Raw genomic sequence first — 19,623 nt, forward strand, 5'->3', positions numbered from 1 at the left:
CACACACACACACACACACACACACACACACACACACACACACACACCAAAAAACTAGCCATTTAACCTTGGGCAAGTTACTTAACCCCAATTGCCCTCCAAAAGGCAAAAATAAAAATACCTTGATATAGGATCTAAGGTAAAGGTGCAAAGACCGACTTGTTTTTAGCCTTTTCTGATTTGAGAGTCTTAAGATTTGATTCAGTAGTATAATAAAAAAGGAAAAAAGAAACCCTCAGTAGTTAATAGAATAATAAAAATGCTAGCATAATGACTGTAGTTTGTGTTAAAATGAGAGTTAAGGAAAACTAAGTGTATTTAAAGAAGAAAATGGTTTAGAAGAAAGGAGTGGTAAATATTTTGTTTTACAAAAAGTTTTAATGAAGCCATTTTCTTATAGTCATAGTGATGATAAGATATAGGGGATTGAATGATATAGTCATTGATAGCACCTTAAGATATATTTGAATTTCATTTACTGTTACACATAAATCCAATTATAATCACACATCAAGCTAAAAGGTAATCTTCTACTTGAAGTTGCACATGGATGAAATTCAGAGATTATTCTGAAATGTATCCTGGGAATCAGAGAGTAATATGCTTTCCCCAATTACTTAAAAAAAAGTCATGTCTGATAACAGGATTCCATTTAGCTTCAATTGTTGTAAATGCTACTATTAACTTCTTAAGTTCAAGGAAGCATATTTTATTATTTAACTTTTTATTTCTCCCTGTGTATAGCACAGTGCTTTGTGCATCATAGATATTTAATTATAGTAATGATAATATATGGTTAATGACATATGTATTTATATAATATAGCTAACATTGTATGTGTACGTATACACGTGTGTGTGGTATGTGTGTGTATGTAATGTGTATGAAAAAATCTAACAGAATGTTGTCAAAGATCCTGGTTGATGGGCAGCATGACATAGAGGCAGCCTAGTAGTCAGTAGCACTTAGGTTCAGGTCTTGCCTCTGATGTACAGTGTGTAATTTAAGCCAGGCGACAGTAAAAGGTTAACTTTTACTGTTGAAAGCAACTCTGTAAGACTTTAAGTTGTAGAGCATATCTCCTCTGGCTGGAGTGGCTTTCTTCACAGGGAGTTCAGTAATACCAAAGAAATTCTTATTTGGGACCAAAACACCCTTCACCCCACAAAACAAAACAAAGCAGACTCTTGTGATGTATTAAAGCTCTTTGATGGTTAACAAACCGACTAATGAGTTTTTAAAATACCAATAAAATCTGGAGGTTACAGCTTAATTTTGGAAATAATTGCAAACATTAGATTTACTTTTATGTTGGGGCTAAAATTAAATTCCTCACAAAAATTATAAAACTAGGGGAAAAACCCAAATCTGCTTAAGTAAACCTAAAATATTACTCCAGTCCATACAGTATCCAAACAAGAATCCTTTGAGCAGCATACTTCTTAATGGTGAATCCAGCCTGTTTTGTAAGACTTCTAATAAAGGGGGATCCAGTACCTCCCAGGGCAGCCCATTCTATTTTTAGATAGCTTGAATTGTTGGGAAAATTTTCTTTATATCAATCCCAAATCTACCTCTTTACAACTTCCATCTATTGTTATTGATCTGACCTTTGATACTAAGGAGTACAAGCATAGTACTTTTTGCACATGACAGTCTTTCAGATACTTGAAGACAGATATAATATAGTTTCCTTTCCTCCTCACCCCAAGCCAAGTCTTTTATAAGCTAAACAAGATGTTGTATATTGTACACCCGCAGTCCCAACTGCCAGGGAGGTTGAGGCTTGTGGATCTTTTGAGCTTTGAGTTCTGAGTTTCAGTGGGCTATATAGAATGACTCTGCACTATATGAGACCTCAGTATGGTGAGCCCCTGGAAAGGAGATGAAAACCGGCCCAGGTCAGAAACACAATAAGTGCTAGTGTAATGCCAATGGGATACCAGTAGCAGCTGCTATGAATATGCATGCGTATTTCCAGGGTAGATTTGCAAAATATAATAAACTCTCTTCCTCAAAGGCAAAACCAAAATATTTATTTGGGACATCATTAGAATACCAGGAGGTAAGATTTAACAGGGATTTTACACTAATCCAGGGAGCGCCAGCATCTTAAACCTTCTTTCTGTCAGGCCTCCCCATAAAAACAAGTTCCCCTAGGCAGATTCCTCCCTGCCCTACTCAACAGCTTGCTTCTCTCTCTCTCAGCCCTGCCTCACTCTCTACGCTGCGGCTGCTGCTGCTGCTCTCTCTCTGTCTCTCTCTCTCTCTCTTCTCCTTGGGCAAGCTCCTCCCACACTGAGTTCCATGTGACCCAGGCTCCATGCCTTAGGCCTATTAATGTGTGGGGAAAATCTTCCTATTTCATTAACATTACAGTTAGTCTCATAACCCTATCAAAATTGAAACCATACTGACTCTGTGATCACTGCTTTTTTTTCTGGGTGTTTCAATTTAATTTCCTCTTTAAAGGTGTGTTCTAGAATTTTGGTAAGGTTTTGAAGTCAAACTCATTGTCCAGTAGTTGCAGATTCCCATCTCTTTTCTGTAATGCCATAGTTATTTTTTAAAAATCAAGACACTTTTTCTTTGTTGTCCTGAAGCATGTCTTTCATTCTCCATGCTTATTTAAGGATTGTATCCTAAATAAGTGGCTTAGCAGTCACATCTGCCTTTTTTTCCTCTTCCCTGGTGACAATCTCATCAGGAACTCTTTTACTGTCTTCCTGTTTATCTTGGGTTTCAACTTTCTATTAATCATTTTTGTCTAAACCTAAAAATGATTCTTTTTGACAGACAAAACAGAGACAAAGTAAAAATCAAGTAATTTTACTATCTAGCAGTCTTATTCCTTTTTTGGTCCTCTTTCTCATTAGTCTAGCTCCTGCTCTCCTGCCCATTTTTTATTGTCCTTCACTTTCACTTCACTTTTAGTACAGTTTGAGCTTTGGCACTCTTGATACTTTTTTTATAGTACAGTGCTATGTTCTTCCATCACCTATCTGCCTTTGTTTCTATCTTCTGTACATGTCTTTAAAAAATCTAAGATGATTGACAAATTCACTATGTATCCACATCGATCTCAGTTTCTCCTTTTCTTACTTATGAGTATTATTTCCCTTTGTGTCTTGGGGGTTTCATCATAGGGGAGCTTTCAATTCCATCTAAGATGACTTCTGTAGGATTTTAGTTCAGAATCCTACATACCTTTTAACCCTTTGAAATCTTCTCGTCTAAAATCTAGGGTACATGTTATACTATTTCCTAGATTGCTTCTTTTTATAACAAACTTTAAGATGCATTGGTTGCTGTTTTCCAAGCTTTCCACTTGCCCACTAGCCAGTTCCTCCTTGTTAATGAGAGTCAGATCCAGAAAATTAGTTTTTCTTTGTTCCTGTTTTTTGAATGATAAAGTTACCATTAAGACAAGTCAAGAAACTGTTAGCAACTCTGCTTTTGGCTGAGAAAATGTTCTGAACAATTCAGATTCTTGTCACTTCTTTATCATGTTTCTGTACCAGGTTTGTTATTTGAACACTCTTCTATTTTTTCTTTATGTTCATATAGTCTTTAGTAAACTTAGATGACAATATTAACTCTACTTCTTTCTCCATTGGTCCTTACCTAAATGTGTTCCCCTTTGATTCTTGTATTTTCTCACATGAGTATATCAGTGCTGCTCTGCCTAACTTTTAACTCTCCTCTTCTTTTTGAATAAGGTATAAGTTTCCCTAGCTATATTCTAATAAGTCCCATCGAAACAAATTTCAGTAATACCTATGATGTCAAATTTGACTCTTTAGGATGTATATTCCCCTTGCTTATTAGCCATAGTTCATTTATATATAGTCATCTTTAGCCACTAGGCTGTATTTTTGGCTTTTTTCTTGGATTTTTGTATCCCAAGAAATTCTCTACTTTTTTGTAGTCTTTCTCTTTAGGATTGAGCTTGGTGAATACATACATGTAGGCATTTTACTTCCTTACTCCTTCCTTTTTTAATTTAAAGCTCTTTTTATTATATTTACAATGCTTCAAACAAATACATTTTTACTCTAATGCTATTATCATTTTTAAAAAATAAAGACATTTATCTTTGTAGCCCTGAAGCATATCTCTCATTCTCCATTCCTATTTAGGGATCATAGCCTAGATAAGTGATTTAGCTGTCCCATTTGCCATTTTTTTTCATTATTTCCTTTATACCTTGTTAGGTACACTTCATCCCCATCATTTCTGTGTTTTAAACTTTAGTCCAGAAATTAATTCCTGTTCTCAGACACAGTCTTCAAAACCAGTTGTTGACTTCACAAATCTATTTTTTTTTTCTTTTCTTGGCTTCACTTGGCAGCAGTGATAGAAACAATAACTATTGGGGCGGCTAGGTGTCGCAGTGAGTAAAGCACTGGCCCTGGAGTCAGGAGGACCTGAGTTCAGATCTGGCCTCAGACACTTAAAACACACACACACACACACACACAAACACACAACTAGCCGTGTAACCTTGGGTAAGTTGCTTAACTCCAATTGCCCTTCAAAAAGGCAAAAAAAAAAAAAACAAACCAGTAACTATGCTCCTAAAAGGTTTTATTTCTTGCCCATGACTTCATATTTAGTAATGTTTTGTAGATCTAGTTTTGTAGTATAATTAATTTCAGTATAAATCACTGGAAATAGTAATCAACAGAATTAGTAAATGTTGGTTGGTTTTCTTTCCATTCCTGCTTAAATACTCCCCTCCCCCTTCAAAAAAGAATATATTTTTATTATCGTCAGATTGACAACTATCTACCTCATTAGTGAGTCACCAGTCACAAGTATTAGACTCTTCATCCTTTTATTCTCTGTATCCACAACAGGAAGAATCTGATGGGAAGAAACTTTGATTTATTACTTAGCTCCAAGTGTTTAGTGATCTTCCTTTTCCTTCCTTCTTTTTCTCATACTCTTCCTCCAACTTTCAAAGAAAACACAAAAACTCCTTCTGTTTCTTCAGATTTTTTTCTTTTCTTTTCAACCTTAAATAGGACCTTTCATTCTCTGTTTTTTGTTTTAAAGGATTAGACACTTCATTCTCCCTAATAGTCTGTAGAATACAGAGGAGTGCCTTAAGTCCTTTTGCCTTATCTACTGGAAGAAACAAATAGCTTTCATTTGAAAATAGGTTGCATTAAATGCAGATACAAAAATCTTGTGTTGAACGTAATTGTTATCATTGTATTTTTAAATAAAGAAAATTCATAATTTTGTCCTTAGATCTCTATGAGAAAAAAAAAATTCAGTTTTTCCTGAAATTAGCACTTGGAATAAATTAGCATCTTTCATTATTTAGGTCATTAAAGAATTGGATAACATGTTTCATAATGTAAGAAAAAATTTAAAATACTCAAGCTCTAGAAAGTATGAAGAAAACATTTTAGTTGCTTACATAAGTAAACATTGAGAGAGATGTTTAAGGTTACTGAGACAAAAATATAGGTAATAAGTGCCCTTTACCCACTTTAACTGAACCCACCACTGGACTCAAAACCTGGAGAACTGTGTTTTTTTTCTTCACTACTATTTCTAATGTTCTACTCTGTACTTTAAAGGGTTATAGTAATGATTCCTCCCTTCTCCTTACCTTCTATAAATTTGCCCTTTTAGTGATTTCTTTGCAGATTTAAGCTTTGACCAGCAGGCTAGATAGGGGAAAATTTAGATAATGGATATATGTATATGTATGTGTATGCATATGTGTGTTTGTGTGCATATGTATATGATTATATATGTTTTAAGCATATATGTTATATATAACATGACAGAGAGACACACACACACACACACCCCTTCTGTTCTGGAGTGTTATATATTTCATTGCAAATTTCATTTTTTTTCCCTGATAGGTGACTGATCCAAAGCAACCTCTTTCATTGGGAGTGACATTGGGAGAACTTAGTCTTTTGGTAATGTTGATTTTATTTCAGTAGTTTTTATGGAATGTGTAAAATATTATTATAAAGGCAGAGGATTAATTATTTATAGCACCTGCAGATTATTGTGACTATTTATATTTATGACCACTACCCTTTTAAATTCTAGAGTATTAAATGAAAAGTTCTATCATGTTAATTCTTTGTTTTTCTAAAAAATTGAGTTGGCTTTTATAAGCATTGCATTTAATAAAATTATCTATAATCAGTCTAAATCAATAACCAAGCATTTATTATGTGCTTACTGTGTATTGGCCACTGTCTTAGACTCTGGGGATACAAAACCAAATGAAATAGTCCCTCAGGTTTCTTACATTCTAACAATTAAAAGCTAATCTTAAAGTAAACTCTTTATAGCAATGAAGTATATGACTTTGTGAGTGATTTTAAATTTTAGCATAATGCTACATTCAGAATTTCCCTTTCAGTTTTTGTAGCCTGACTTATTTAGACAATCAAATTATATGCCTTGAGCTGAAGACATAGATTGGAAAGTATAAGCAAAAAACCCCAACAACCACCTCTAGTTGAATTATTTTACAGGAGGTTTATATTAAACTGGTTGACCTATTAAAGAAAATAAATTTTACCTTATTGGTTCTCAGTTTTAATTATACAAGAAGTCTGAAATTATTACCTTTTCTATTTAATAGAGAAGTTGATACATTTATATGAAAGAAAAAACAAATCTCACTGCACAAATGCTTTTTACAATACCAGTAGATTTTTCAAAGAACAGAGACAATTTACAAATTCTACAAATATCTTTAAAATTTTGGCACTTATGTACAGATGTCTAAAAATTTGTTAAATATACTTATATTAGGAAGATTCATAAACAGGTAATTTGTGATTCATAAAGATGTTTATTTGCAGAGTAGTGATCATTTAAAAAACAGTTCACAATTCAGGAATTTTATTAAGTGAATGTATTCAATAAATATGTTTACTGATGTTTTCTTCTTTATCAGTTACTTTCCTATTCACTCCTTCATATTTTTGCAGTGGTACATAGACTATTTTCTTTGCATTATGTGTTTCACTAGTTTGTAATTGTGAACAGTATCAAGAGGCATGATAAGGGTTGTGAAAAGAACTTATTGTGATTAATTACATTCATATTTATTTAACTGTTTTTCTCTGGCTTTGAGGTGCCATCAAGGAAAAATTATGCTTTTAGGCTACCTCTAGATTGATTCTAAGAGATTTTTGTGTTTCATCTAGTCACCACGAGAGTAATTTATTTACATAATATTTTGTTTCTATTTATTTGTAAAATATCTTTTAAAAAACAATTATATGAGTAGATTTGGTAAGTCTTGAAACTTTTTATTTTATGCTAGAATTGTAAAGGTCAAAGTTAGGCTTTAAAGGTCTGTTTCTCATTCAATCAGCAAATTCATGCTTATCAAATGTTAGCTGGACCCTTTCACTTGGTCAGCAACCCCTTCCTAATTTCTTCACTGAATTTCATCATACAATGGCTGTTTGAAATCTTCCCCCTCCTTCTGAATCTTGTCAATCCAATATTTTTGTTCTTTTTATTTTTAACTGGTGACCTTGCCTCCTACTTACGCTTCACAATAGCATTTCTCAGCCCTCACCCATCTTCTCATTCTTTCCCCTTTCTCAGAGGAATAACTATCCATTCTTTCCAATGCTGACCCTACTACTACCTATCCTCTTGATTCCTACCTTTTCCTCTTTTATATATTCCTACTTACATCATTTTTCCCTTTCTCATTTTCAGCCTCTTCATTTACATGGACTCCTAAAAAAGTCTTTATATTAAAAAAAATTATTTTTCAACCCTCCTTCCATTAAGCTGGCACATTCTCTTGATCTCTTTCCCTTTGTTACCAAGTTTATTGAAAATATGGTCTGTCACACTCATTGATTCCATTTCTTGACTACCAATTCATTTATTAAGCACTTATTATCTGGATTTTACCCCTACCATGTTACCCAAATGGCTTTCTTCAAGATCATGAGTGACCTTTATAGCACCCAGTGCCTTTTTCTTAGTCATTGTTATCATCTGTACCTTTCCGTAACATTTTATATGAGTCATATTTTTTCTTCAAAACTCTTTCATTGGCTCCCATGACTCTGAATTGTTTTGTTTTTCCTGTCTCATTCCTTATGGCTTTGATAAGTTGATGGGCAGCCTGTAGGGACTCTTATGTATGGTTTAATGCCCCTTGTTTCTATTTGGGTTTGAAATACTGAACTAGATAATCTCTAATATCCCTCTTTCCAGCTCTGACATCCTCTGATTGTGAAATATTTTATGGGCTTTGTACCATCCTTCATGTTCATAGACTTAATCATAAATACTTTTTTGGGCATAAATATATACAAATAAATTTGGATTCCAAGCATTATGACAACAAAGATAGAGTGAGAAGAACAGAGGATGCCTGCTTGGGAAGCTTAGGAGTCAGATGCCATTTTTTTCTTGGATCACTGGTAAAAAAAATCATGGGCCACATAATTCAAAAGTAAATTTAATTTTATTACTTTTCTCAGAATACCAGAGTAATTTTATTAATTTTCTTTTTAAATTATGACAGGCAACATAACACTATTTTAGTTGTATTAATAGAATATATTTCAGATCTATATTATGGCAGAAAATAGGAAAGGAAAGAAAATTTGGACATAGGAGAAAGAGACAAGTGGACAGAAAGAGAGAATGAGAGAAATAGAGAAAGCGACAGAAGCATTTAGGAAGGAGAACCTATGCATGCATAATTCACTTTGCCTAAAAGTGTGGAAACTATTTCAGTGTTTGTTGAAAGCCCTGAGAGTTACATGTTTAACATATTTAAAACTGTTTTTTTATTTTTGAAAAAAATATCCCAGCAGTCTTGTGACATTTGTTTTACTTTATGTGATTGAATTTGTTAGACACATTTCCAAAAGTTTGATTCTTGTTTACTTCAAGATGAGTATCCTTTCAGCCCCCACTCCAGGTTAATCTTCCATTCTTTTTTTTCTCTTCCTAGTTTTTTCTTTTTACCCTTATAAATCTATATAGAAAAGAAATATAGTCATGGTTCTTTAGCAGATTTATTTTCTAAACTATTCTCTTTCCTCTTTTTGAAGATACAAAACCCTTTCTAAATTATATTTGAACATATAATATTTTTAGCTGTTTGTTTTTACAGATACCCAGCCAAGAAATCAAATAAATATTGTTTCCAATAGTGTAGTTAGTGACCCTTCCATGCCCTCCCATCGTGTTTGGCTATGCACCCTTTAGATTTAAAAAAATTGCTATAATGTCATATAAAATGTTTTAATTTCTACTAAAGTTTAGATGCATAGGTATTCTTAACAAAGACTTTCATTTTTAGTGGAGAAGATGCAATAATTGACTCCTCTGTAAAGTAGATAGTGGAGTTTCTCATTTTTGTCTTTTTTTTTTTTTGCTTTTTGGAGGGAAATTGGGGTTAAGTGACTTGCCCAAAGTCACATGGCTATTTTTATTTTTTTATTTTTGGTGTGTGTTAAGTGTCTGAAGCTGGATTTGAACTCAGGTCCTCCTGACTCCAGGGCCGGTGCTTTATTCACTGCACCACCTAGCCACCCCATGTTTTTGTCTTCTTTAGTGGAATAAATAGCTTATTTTAGTTTAGTAATGCTAAGAACTTTTAAGGCCACATTTATATATGTTTTCATATAATCAACTGTTATTGAATCACCTCTTAGTACTAGTTTTGCAGGCTAAATTAAGTGAAGTAAATCTGATTGAATTTTCCTCTAATAAACATTTAAAAATACTATGAATTATGAACTGGTTAAAATAACTCAGAGATAGATAGAAAATTCATCTATCACATTTTCTTTTTTGTTGTTTTCTGTTAAGTGACAATAAAGTTATGTTTTTCAGAAAAGAATCAGTATGTCATTTTTTTTAGGTTGCTTTGTTTTGAGCAAAATATATTCGTTTTATGCATTTTGACCTTCAGAATATCTTTTCAAATTCTAATTTTGTCTTCCTTTTCCAAATCTTTAGACTGCTAATGAAAATTGGACTCCATGTATATTAAATGAAGCTGCAAAGATCATATACAAGGTAATGCATTAGAGATGAATTTTCTTATTTCCTAATATAGGAAAATTTATTTTGTCTCTTAACAATACCTTGGTTTAATAGAATGTGCTAATAGAACGTGAAAGCTGGAAATCTGGATTCTACTCCTGGCTTTTTCATTCTCTCTATGACTGAGATAATCACTTAGCTTCTCAGGTTTTAAATTTCTCAGTATGTAAATTGTATTCTTTTAATAGTTCCAGAGTTCTGTGCTCTTATATTTCCTTCATATGATGTTTTTCATGAAAGTTTTCTAAGTAGAAATTGAGTAGAATGTTTTAAATTTTCTTTTATACCTTTTACAAAGATAAAAAAGTTATCAGGGAAAGACAGTGTTCTTATTGGTTGTGGCATTAATCTTTTTTCTTTTATAGCTTGTACGCCTTGATAGTCTTAGTGCCTATTGGAATGTGAACTGCAGTACATGTTACCGGGGATCCAAGGAACAGATATTGGTAATTCACTTTATGCATTTATTGTCCAGATACGTACTTGAAAACTTAAATTCATCAGTAGCTCTCAGATGTCATTGAAGCAGTGTGGATCCTAACCCATCCATGCATGACTTTGTTCAACGACCAACCCAGCTAAATAGATCATCAAGTTGGATTCAGAGTGATAAATTTCTTTACCCTCGTGTCTCTTATAGACTCACCTTTCAAAGGGGCCATGATTTACATTTGTAAAAGAGGACTTAACACTCTTGATTTTTTAGGCCAATTTTGAAAGAAATTAACAAAAAGTATTCATTTTGAAAACTATTTAGTAATAGGATAATTTTTATTTAGAAATACTAATTAGAAAGTATAAAGAAACAGCATTGGGATTTTTTCATATCATAATTTCTATCTCCCAATCTAAAAACAATTATTGTAAACAAAATTATACTATTTCAGATCTGAGGTATCTAACCTTGGTTAGATGTCCAACTTTATTAGTAAGGTACTAGCATTTTCACTACTGTCTCCAAAATTATTGGGTGAAATTGAAAATATAATTTTATTGAGTACACATTTTACTTAGAACTGTTTACTTAATGAAAAAAGTGAATAGTACTGTTCATGTATTTGTTTAAATTTTCTTTTGTAGATTAAGGATTAAACTGATACAGCCTCATTTTTCATATATTTATGCTCTAAAATTACCCTTTCAATTCTAAATCTGTGATCCTGTATATCTTAATTGTAATGACTGGGAAGTATTATTTTTGAGAATTTAATATGTACTCTCCATCAATGCTTTTAAAATATAGCTCTTAAAAGGAAAATTCTATTCTATTTGTATTTTAAAATGAGCTCCTAAGTCTTTAAGATTATTTTAGAACAACTTTTTTATTTCTTGAAACAAAATATGAATCTGCAAATTGCTTTTGGCATTTGTCTCATTGGAAAATGAAGTTATTATTCAGTCTTTAAGTTTAGAAAAAGTTCTAATTTCATCTTTTCTTCCTTTCATAATATATATACACACACACACACATATATATGTATATATATGTATTTATATATATTTGCCGCAGGATACAAAATATACATATACATACTTACATATTTCTTTTGCTTTGATTTTTAAAAATTTTTTTCCTTTGGTTAGGATCATTTGAAAAGTGGAATCCCTTCGAGTAGTAGTAGTAGGAGTGGATCTCCAAACTATCAGTATAGTAAGTAATGCTTAAATTAATCTTGTGTCTTTCCTAGAACATGTGACTTTTTATTTTTCCTTTATGTCTTTTTTTTTTTTTAAAGCAATAGGGGTTAAAAGTAACTTGCTTAAGGTTACACGGCCAGTTATTTCTGGGTGTGGTGCTGAGTATCTGAGCCCGGATTTGATCCAGGTCATCCTGACACTGGAGCCGGTGCTCTTACCTGCTGAGCCACCTGGCCGCCCCTAAGCAATTGGGGTTAAGTAACTTGCTCAAGGTTACACGGCCAGGTGTTTCTGGGTGGGTGCTAAGTGTCTGAGCCCAGGATTCTATCTCCAGGTCCTCTCAACACTGGAGCCTGTGCTCTTACTTGCTGTGCTACCTGGCCGCCCCCACATTTTTTTTTTTTTTGCTTTTTGGAGGGCAGTTGGGATTAAGTGACTTGCCCAAGGTCACACAGCTAGTTTGTGTGTGTGTGTGTGTGTGTGTGTGTGTGTTAAGTGTCTGAGGCCAGATCTGAATCCAGGTCCTCCTGACTCCAGGGCCGGTGCTCTATTCACTGCACCACCTACCTGCCCCATACTTTTTTTCTTTTAATAAAAAATTTTTTACTGATCCTTTGCAAAAGGATGTAGATGTCACTTCCCAATGATCACTTTGATTGACCCAGTTAAGAAAAACAATCAATCCCATTGGCCATGCATGATATGAATTGTAAGCCTTCCTCCACACTGACAATTTGCCATCTTTCTGCCAAAAGGAGGGAGTTATATTTCACTATCAGTTCTTTGTCATTAAGACTTAAATCCTTACTTTCTTCATTAATTGCCTAATCAATCCATTTGTATAATGTTATGTTTTCTCCAAATAATAAATGACATAGATTCTTCAATACAGCAATGTCTTTAGTACCATCTCTTTTTAGCTTTGAGAAATAATATCTAACACCATACTATATTGAATAATTTATCCTTTTGATTTTTTAAAATTAAAAAATGCATATGGTTTTCTTAGTGTCAAGTTAACCTTTAAAGAGGAAACCAGAGATCAGCCTTAAAGAGTTCCCAGATTATAAAACTCTGAACTTTCTTCATATTTAACTATATGATGAATTATATTGAGTTTTCTACTATGAGTGAAAAATAGCTAGTAAATAATTTTTTAATTATTGAAATGGTCCTTTTAAGAATTCTGTATTTTACACTTGACACACTAGCTGTGTGACTTTGGGCAAGTCACTTAACCCCAGTTGCCCTCCAAAAAAACCAAAGAATTCTATATTTTGATTACTAATGAATTGCCATTCTGTAGATATGCTGATTATCAGTTTAACTTTTTGTTTGACTTTAGGAACTTTGGCAACATACCTGATGGAAGCAAATTGTCAATAGGATAGGATATTTAAAATAATGAATCATGACAAATAGTTAACTTCTAAATAAGTCAGTAGTTAACACATTTTATAGCATATCTTTTAAATGCTGTTTTCCATCTTGAATTAATTTTTCAAGGATTTCTGTATCTTACCATTTTTTTTATGATCATATTTCTGAGTTTTACAGAAGATTGACTTGAATTCTGCTTTATTTATTATTTCCTCTTGGATAGAACTTAACACAATGAACAGTTAAACGGTAAATGGCAAAATGGTAGGTAGCATCAAAACAGAAAATTGAATGAGTTAATTATATGTAGATTTATATAGATTCCCTTTGGAGCCATTCATATGCTCAGATGCATCTTGATCACATCAGTATGTATATTCTCTAATTATGAACATTGCAGGCCTATCTTGTGTGACTTTTCCTTATTCTCCTGTAGTTTTTCCACAAGGATTTTCCCCAGTGTGCCTGAGATTTGAAGCCACAGAACTCCATAATTGTTTTTTCCTTTTCCTGTAGTTTACTACAAAATCATTTGTTTGTTGTCTTATGCTTAGTTTCAGGGTCATGTGTAAATAGAATATGTACATAGATACTTTTTTGAGGATGCTGGTAGTCTATTTTTGTAATTTTCATCTTGATAGTCTAAGTAGCACTTAAATGACCATTTTATTCCATATTATTGTTTCCAAAAGCTTACTTACATTGCTTTAAATATCTTATGACTTTATGTGTTATTAAAGTTTTCAGGCCAGTATCTGCCTCTGCAAAACTCTATATGAATCCTCATGCAGAAACTGAACTCAAAACACCCAAACTTGATTGCAATATAGAAGTACAGAACATTGCTATTGAATTGACCAAACCTCAGGTAAGAGGTAGTTGGGTATTTCTTTGCTTTTAATCAGTTGTATAATCCTTGCCTTCCTATGCTTTCATTTTTCATCTTTGGAGATTTTGAATATTTCATAGAAATTTTATGTTTTCTTATATTTTTAAAAAATGAGACTCAATTATTATTTATTGGAATCTTTTTTTTTTGAGGGGGGAAGGTAGGACAATTGGGGTTAAGTGACTTTCCCAAGGTCACATGGCTAATTTTTTGTGTTAGGTATCTGAGACCAGATTTGAACTCAGGTCCTTCTGACTCCAGGTCTGGTGCTTTATTCACTGCACCACTTAGCCGCCCCAGAATCTTGTCCTAAAAGCTAGATCTTGGTAGATTATAGCAAACTGCATATTCATCTTTTCCTAATTATTAAAGTTTCTAGGGATTTTTTTTCATGTGTGTTTTGAACCTTTTAAAAGTAGGAGCACAGGGGTGGCTAGGTGGCACAGTGAATAGAGCACCTGAGTTCAAATCCAGCCTCAGACACCGAACACAAAAACTAGCCGTGTGACCTTGGGCATGTCACTTAACCCCAATTGCCCTCCAAAAAGCAAAAAAACAAAAACAAAACCAACAAAAAAAAATAAAAGTAGGAACACTTGGAAAATATTGAATAATGTACCTTTGATGTTTTTTGAAGAAGTTCTCCTTGCTTAGAACAGCTATTTGTTCTGGGTGGGATTATAACAATAGGTTCTGAGAAATTGAGGAGGAAGGCTAAGGGACCTAATGAGGAGTTGTAGTTCTGTTTCTGTTCCACTAGGCTTCAATGATACCTACACTTCAGAGATACATGGTTTTACTGGTGGGGGGCATTCTCTTCATGCAGACTAAAAACCTCTTTGTAAGTGGTCAGAAAGTTACATCACTTGGCCATCCTTTTGCTGGTAAATTTTTATAAACTTAGCTTTGTGTGGGTCCTTAGATATCAGGTACACAATACAATGCTGGACCTCTACCTACAGCCTTTTTTAGTTTGGTGGAACATACCAGAACTTGCCTTCTCCCAGCACACCTTTTGGAACTCTGTGTTTACTTGATAGAGCATAGGACCTTAGTGGAGGGTGATATGCTTATTTGGGAAATTTGCTTGGCATCTGCAGAATAAAATTTAGTGGTTCTCTGTATATAAGTGATCAAATAATTACTGTTTTTGTTTTGATAGTACCTCAGTATGATTGATCTTCTGGAATCACTGGATTATATGGTTAGGAATGCTCCATACAGAAAATACAGACCTTATTTACCATTACATACCAATGGTCGACAGTGGTAAGTTGGAGGCTTATCCTTTAATTCATTCCAGAAAAAGAAAGTTATTATGGTTATCAGGATGTTATGGACATTTTATCTATGATCCATTTGTTGTGGGTTCTTCCATCAGTAGTAGGTGGGCATTTTTCAACCTGTAGATCTCAACTTATTCACATCTTTTCATCCTTTTTGCCTTCATCATGTCTTTCTATAGGTCTTCCACAACAGGGTCCACCCAGCTTATTTCAGGCCATATTCTCAATTTCTTCACAGCATGGATGCCAGTGAAGCATATAGGCAGTGCATGTACACGTAATTTAATAGATATATTTAATAAGTTCAGACGAGCTTTCTCACTGTTCTTTCCTCATTAGACCAGTTCAGAATCTTTATTTCTTGTACTTTCTTAATCCTATATCTCTATTTGTGTCAATTTCTTACTTGAAATGCAGTCTATCCCATCTCTGCCTATTAACCTCCTGCTTATCCTTCAAGACCTTCCTCAAATCTTTTGTATTACTTTCTTTTATAACCTCAGGTAAAATCTCTGCTCTTCTCAAAAACTTTAGCCCTTTGTCCCTCTTTTGGTACTTGTTACAAATATAATTCACTATAATGCATGAGTCTAAAAGTTCTTTTATTTGCTTCCCCCCCTTATCCTGCAATGTAAAAATTCTTGAGGATAGGGACTACATTTTATATCTCTGACCTAGAGAAAGTGCTTTGTATATAGTAGGTAATGAGTAAATATTTATTATAAATATGATCTATCTGGTATTCCTCTTCTAGACAAGCATTTTCACAGTCCATCCTTTGCACTATTATTATCTCTTCATATCATGCCTTAGATAAAACATGACTTTAATGACTTCTCACCATCTCCTTTTCCTGGCTATTTAAGGCCTTCCACAAACTGACGCTAGCTAGTTTTTGTAGCTTTGTCTTATAGGCTTTTTTCCAGCCAAATTATTTTTCATCCCTTTTGTGTCATTTTCTCTTTCATCTCTGTGCCTTCAGTTCAACAAGCGTTAAATGCCTATTATTTCTAAACACAACATAAAACATAACTATCCTGGGGTGGCTAGGGGGTGCAGTGAATAGAGCATTGGCCCTGGAGTCAGGAGGACCTGAGTTCAAACTCAGTCTCAGACAACTCAACACTTATTAGCCGTGTGACCTTGGGCTAGTCACTTAACCCCAATTGCCCTGCCTTCCCCAGTCCAAAAAGCAAAAAAACCCCCAAACAAACAAAAAAAACCCCCACCAAAAAAACCATAACTGTCCCTTCTCTCAAAGATATAACTTGTATCATAATAATTAAAAGCCCTAAAGGAAATAGGAGGGGATGGGAATAGGGAATCATATGATATGGTTAGCTGTGCCAAGTAGTGGAAGCAAATAAAGTCTCTTAGTTGGTAAACCTTTATTAAGCACATGGTTTGTGCCAAGCATATAGGAAAGGATGAACAATATAGGGTAAGGGAATCAAGAGCAAAAAACAGATTGACTAACTTCAGAGTACTTGACATAATAAATATTTATAGACTGAGTAGATTACCTGTGATTCCTTTTTGGCAAAACTATATTACGGGCTAGGGATATAAAGGCAAAACCAGCCCTTGCTGTCAAGGAGCTTAAATTCTAATGGGAATTAGGGGAAACAACTCGTAAATAAATAAGTACAGACTAGATGGAAAGTACTTTTAAAGGTAGAAGCTCTAGTAGCTATAGGAGTTGGGAAAGGCCCTCCTTCAGAAGCTGGCATTTGAACTGACCTCTGAAGGAAACTAGAGTTATTAAGAGGGAAAGGTGAAGAGAGAGAGCTCCTTCCAGGCATAGGGAGAAGCTCATGGGGGAGACAAGGACTTTTTTTTACAGATATTAGAGAAAGAACAAGAAGATTAGGAGAGAAGAAAGATTAAAAGGATAGGATGATGATGGGCATAATCTGATGGAGTAGATAGGATCATATGGGATCAGGGGTATTTGTAGAGGGCTTTGGGAAGTAGAAGGGTCTTTGTCAGAGACTGGCATGAAGGATGAAATAGTAGGGGAATGCCTGAGTGATTTAGATGAGGAGAGTAGGAGAAGGAGTTCTTAAAAAGGGAAGGAGAAGAATATAGGTGAAGATACTGATAAATTATGAGGAGTGAAAGGGAGAATTTGCATTCAGTGGCTTATTTTTTCTTAGTTGAAGGAAATATGTTCTGAATTGGGAGTGGGGATGGGAATTTTTGTGTTCTTTTTTTTGATTAATTTTTTTTCAATGAGAAAAAAACCATCATCTTTCTTTTCCACCTCCTCCCACCTCCTCCCCTTTCTCCTGTATTGGAAAAGAAAGAAAAATAAAATCCTCATAACAATATGTATAGTCAAAACAAATTTCCACTTTGACCTCGTCCCCCCACAAAATACACACATACACACAAACGTGTGTATGTGTATGTGTGTATATATGTATGTGCATGTATGTATGTATGTATATGTATGTGTATGCATATATGTATGTGTGTGTGTATGTGTGTATGCACACAGTCTCAGTCTTGAATCCATTGCCTCTCCATCAGGAGGTGGGTAACATGCTTTAAAAAAAAATTTAATTAAAAAATTTTCAGTTCTAAATTTCCTCCCTCCCTACCCTTAGCTCTTCCTCCATCCATTGAAAAGGCCAGCAATATGATTGAGTAGCATATTTCATCATTAGTTTTCTGAAATTAGAGGAGTATTTCATTTATCAGAATTCTTAAGTCTCAGAGTTTTTTGTCGTTACAATATTGTTATTGTGTAAATTTTTCTGGTTCTGCTTGCTTAATTCTGTGTCAATTATAGAGATCTTCACAGGTTTTTCTGAAACTAGGGGGAGGGGATTTCAGAATAGGGCCTATGAAAGGTACAATAGAGAGTAAAAGTTGAAGGAAAGAATTTTTTTACTGGATTTTACTGAAATTTACTGGATTTAAGTTTTTACTGAATGTGAAGTATTTTTACTGGATTTTCATTAAGCTAAGTGAAATGTAGTAGGTATTTGTAATTCTTTTGCTGAGGTAAGTTTCATGCAGTTTTTCATGTTTTTCCTTTGTAAATCTTCAAATATTCTATTAAAAAATTCCTATTTGTAGGTGGAAGTATGCAATTGATGCTATTCTTGAAGTTCACATAAGACGGTATACACGGATGTGGTCTTGGAATAATATAAAAAATCACAGGCAGTTTCTCAAGCGTTATAAAAACGCATACAAAAATAAGCTAACCCAGAGTAAAATCACAGAAGAAGTACAAAATGAAATTCAGGTATTTCCTACTTATTTAGTACTATTTATAAGTGTCTTTGTTTTGGAATGTCTTGATTAATTATTAAAGAAAAATGTAGGTGTACTTCTGAATCTATTTGACCTTGGAGTCAGAAGTCCAGATTTCTTTTAGTGACCTTGATCTAAAAACAAATTTTGATGAATTTGAACTTTTCCATTGACATTTTAATAGCATATTAATTTTGGCATGTGCTATTTTGCAGAAAAATATCTAATTTTTACATTTACATTTTCCCATTATTGACTAACAAATGTGGCAATATAGTAACAATTACATTTAATATTATTTATTTCTTCCAGGAAACAATTTTTTTTATTTTGAAAATCAGCATTTTGATGTAACAGGTGGTATTTACATAGTTTAGCAACTTGAAGATAGAAAAACTGAGGCACATAATGGTTTGTTCAAAGTCGTGGAACCGGGACTGCAGTCCTCCCGATCCAATCTCCAGTTCTGCCATTGATTCATGATGTGAACTGTGAATTGAATCCTCAGTCTTTTAGACTTTTGAAGGGAAAAGAGAATATTCATTCCAGTGGTATTTTTGGATTCCCCAAATCAGTTTATGTTTGTTACTCATGTCCATGTTCCAATAAACTATCCAAGACATTAAAGTCCATAAAGTTTTGTTTGTGAAGGGAATAAGATTAATAATCAATCAGACACTTGCTATTTTCCTGGTTCTGTGTTTTTTCTAGGGATATAATAAATATGACAAATGAAACAATGCTTCTGTTTTGACAGAGACGTTAACAAGGGCATAAAAATTATATATAGAAAAAATATAATGAGAATAAGTACAGATAAAATACAAAGTAGTTTGAGAGGGATGATGCTAATAGGTAGATGAGGAAAGGCTTCATATAGAAAGTGGTGCTTGCGCTGTTTCTTGAAGGAAGAGAAGAGATCATTGTTAACTTTGGAGAGAGCAAATTCAGTTTCATGATGAGATCATTACTCATATTGCAAAGGGCTGAGGGATGAGTAAGGAGTGGAAGTGGAAGCAGTGAGTGCAGATATCATTTGCAAGGAATTTGGCTGAGAGAGGGAGAAGAGATAGATCTTAAGGGGAT

The 19,623-nt window shown here is 33.7% G+C and overlaps 1 protein-coding gene across 4 annotated transcripts in view; it reads left to right on the forward strand.

Annotated features, from left to right (window-relative positions):
- The window catches only part of VPS13C (vacuolar protein sorting 13 homolog C), a 203,366-nt gene that overhangs the window by 31,330 nt on the left and 152,413 nt on the right, over window positions 1–19,623 (forward strand). For all 4 annotated transcript variants that reach the window (XM_069098385.1, XM_069098386.1, XM_069098383.1 and 1 more), the window contains 7 exons: window positions 5,886–5,945; window positions 9,994–10,053; window positions 10,446–10,526; window positions 11,665–11,731; window positions 13,839–13,966; window positions 15,150–15,256; window positions 18,358–18,529. In XM_069098385.1, coding sequence (XP_068954486.1) covers window positions 5,886–5,945; window positions 9,994–10,053; window positions 10,446–10,526; window positions 11,665–11,731; window positions 13,839–13,966; window positions 15,150–15,256; window positions 18,358–18,529 — 675 coding nt within the window. The remainder of the gene's footprint in view (window positions 1–5,885; window positions 5,946–9,993; window positions 10,054–10,445; window positions 10,527–11,664; window positions 11,732–13,838; window positions 13,967–15,149; window positions 15,257–18,357; window positions 18,530–19,623) is intronic.

Source organism: Petaurus breviceps, unplaced genomic scaffold (assembly GCF_028583685.1).
Source record: "Petaurus breviceps papuanus isolate PSGF00001 unplaced genomic scaffold, PetGlider_PUasm1.0 37, whole genome shotgun sequence".
Lineage (NCBI taxonomy): Eukaryota > Metazoa > Chordata > Mammalia > Diprotodontia > Petauridae > Petaurus > Petaurus breviceps.